General features: G+C 41.6%; 1 protein-coding gene across 3 annotated transcripts in view; it reads left to right on the top strand.

Annotated features, from left to right (window-relative positions):
• The window catches only part of stard5 (StAR related lipid transfer domain containing 5), a 25,085-nt gene that overhangs the window by 4,470 nt on the left and 17,652 nt on the right, over window positions 1–2,963 (top strand). For all 3 annotated transcript variants that reach the window (XM_032537428.1, XM_032537427.1, XM_032537426.1), the window contains one exon: window positions 2,249–2,366. In XM_032537428.1, the coding sequence (XP_032393319.1) occupies window positions 2,249–2,366 (118 nt within the window). The remainder of the gene's footprint in view (window positions 1–2,248; window positions 2,367–2,963) is intronic.

Genomic DNA, 2,963 nt, shown 5'->3' with positions numbered 1-2,963 from the left:
GGGGGGTCTGGGTCAGTTGGGACAGAGTAACGGGCAAATATGTCACACGCAAAATGGTAATAATGCCATACCAGCTTTGCTCTGCATGTGTGAGACGGACCCGCTTGATTTTATGGGGTGTTATAACTGACACGGCATTAGAACTGGATTACTAATGCCGTTTTCCCATTAATGGTACCTGCTCGACTCGCCATGGCCATGGTACCCCGTCCTCCTTTTTCCATTGTAGATTAGTACCGCCTCATTTGTGAGGCGAGCGCGTCTTGTCGTCCTCTCCCTAGGACACTAGGAAACTGCCGTGACCTAATGCGACACACACATATGCACAGAATGTCGAAGGTGTGTTGCTTTGGATTCTTGGCACGTGGCTGTTTGTCAGAAGACAAATTACTTTCAAAAGAAGCTGGAGGCAGCAAGAAAAAACCCGCTGGCTAAACTATTTAAACACGGCAGGCCCGTCTGTTGCTAGCAATGATGACGCAGTGATTAGTGACAATTCTCTCCAACTAATCCGTAGTCTGCAGGTTTTCACGTCACCTTATGGTATCACCTCAGATCGCTTTGAACCTCGACTGAGGTGGTACTAAAAGTACCTGTTAGCGGGTACCCAGGACTTTTTTTTCGTAATGGAAAACCAAAAGAGGCGAGTAGAGTAGGTACCATGCAGTGGAAAAACGCCATAAGCTAACTGAGAGGAGAGTCTAGGAGAGTATCTACAGTATGTACGCCAGCGCCTTGTGATAAAATAAAATCCTTCAGTTTCGATTGCGTTGACGGAGAATACAATACAACTTTAGACGCCACACGTCACAGCGATGTGTCCGAGGTGCATTCAAGTATGTGTGCTGACGCGGTGGCCAAAGGAGCCAATAACTTGATATTTTTAAATTCGTGCCCAGAAAGCGGATATGTGGATAGGAACATGGATCACGTATACTAAACACATAGATAGGTGCACATGGATAAAATACATGTTATTTTCCCTATATCCCCATGCTAAAATCATTAAGTCCCCATTTTAAAACTGATTTATAGGGGCGCCCAGACCGCATCTTTTGTAACTCCATGATCAGTTTTCATCCCTGTTGGTTAAACTGCTCATTGGCAAATCCAAGCAATGTTTGACAAAACGCCTACTCAAAAATCTACAATACTAAAAAGCTTCTTTTAGACATTTATTTACTATTGTATTCTCGTATTATGCTGCTTTTGTGAACCCAAGTCTTTTGTTAACTCATTTCAAGCACCAAAACAATAGAGTGTCGGGATGTTTCCACAAGAGATTTTGAGAAATTTCAGAAAGCGAACATCAACAATGTTTTGGCTTTGGAGTCAAATTATCTCTTTATACATTGTTCCGGAACAAATTCGGAGAGTTTGTTCCAAACATTTTATTTATAAAACGCATTGGTATCAGGTTAAATGCAAATACCCTTAAAAGGCGAATTCAAAAATGTTCATGTAACAGTGGAGAAGGTTCTGGGATATGATATCCCTATGAGTAGTGTGGTACTATATCTTTGCAATTTTAATAATATCAAAGTAAGGGCGAAAGACAGGTATCTGATTAAGATACTGTTAATAGCTAGCAAGAAAGCTATTACGAGGAAATGGGGAAAGGCAGATCCCCCTTGTCAAGAACAATGGACTGGAATAATAGAAGAAATCCACATTATGGAAAAACTGACACATCGTTTGAGACTTCAGCAAACACAAATGGAAGAGAAATGGAAGAAATGGACAACATTCAAGACAAAAGTCAGCGACAAGAAATAAAGAACTAGACAAACTAGATGGAACTAAGGTCAAATAGAGGAACAGCTCCCAAGCCAAAGTTTTATGTTATGTTGATTGTAAAGTGTTCATGTATATTGTATATGTAAGCAAAAATGGAAAAAACTAATAAAAAGTTAAATGATAAAAAAAAAAGGCGAATTCAAGAAGATATCTAAAAATGCCTGTTAATAACCCAACTGGTCAAGGTAAAATGTTAAAGAAAGACTGGAAGCAAAATATTTGTTTGTTATGATCTCACTAATCTCTTCTGGTGTTTGCTTTGCCAATTACCATTCCCACCCCGAATTTGATAAATCAGCTAAAAATCAACATTTGTTTTTAATAGAAAATATGCCCCGGTGCAGCTTTAAATGTATACATGTTATACCAGAGGTGATACTCATTTTTGCTTTTGCTTTCTTTGGCTCTTCGAGTCTTTAAATACATTCTTTTGTCTCCCACTCTTGCACAGGACATCTCTATCTGCCGAACAGTCACGCCCTCAGCAGCTATGGGCATCATAGCTCCACGAGACTTTGTAGATGTCATTTTAGTCAAGCAATACGAGGATGGCACCATTTCATCAAATGGTGCGTAACGTCTCTTTCTTTTCTCCTCTGCTGGTGGGGCGGCTAGGTCGAAACTTTCATTACAATTGTGCATTTTGTGATGAAACCAACGCATTTGGTACAGCTTTAGATGTATATGTTGTGAAAAGATATCGGGGCTCTAAAGGCCATGACTCCAGCAATGTTTACATTTTTTCACACTTCCCTTCACACAGTCACGGAGCTGTGCAAGCTAGTGATGCCACGTTGCACTTACAGCGCCTAAGCAGTCCTTGCATGCTACAAGCTGATAGCACGTTTTTGATGGTCCAGTGAGGTTCATACCGACCTTCAGCTGTCTTAGTCTAGCCACAGCTAGTTGGTGAAGGTAATGCAGTAGTGCCTATCCCGCCACATGGTTGCCTGCTAATGGAATCTGTTCTGTCAGTGAGCAAGATCACAGACCTCTCAACGCAGGGTATTGCATTCTGAGATATCTTGTTTGGTGCCATGGGATCAATGTCAACCAGGCCTTCTGTGAGCTTTGGCAAAACTCTCCAGGTTGCTGTTTTTTGTGTCATTGTGACAGGGCGCGTGGCGACCGTCACAGTAGCGTGGCGCTACTTGCACCGTCTGGCT

The sequence above is a fragment of the Etheostoma spectabile genome, chromosome 15 (assembly GCF_008692095.1).
Source record: "Etheostoma spectabile isolate EspeVRDwgs_2016 chromosome 15, UIUC_Espe_1.0, whole genome shotgun sequence".
Taxonomy (NCBI): Eukaryota; Metazoa; Chordata; class Actinopteri; order Perciformes; family Percidae; genus Etheostoma; species Etheostoma spectabile.
The sequence above is the reverse complement of the archived record's forward strand: the minus strand, read 5'-3'. Positions and strand labels throughout refer to the sequence as shown.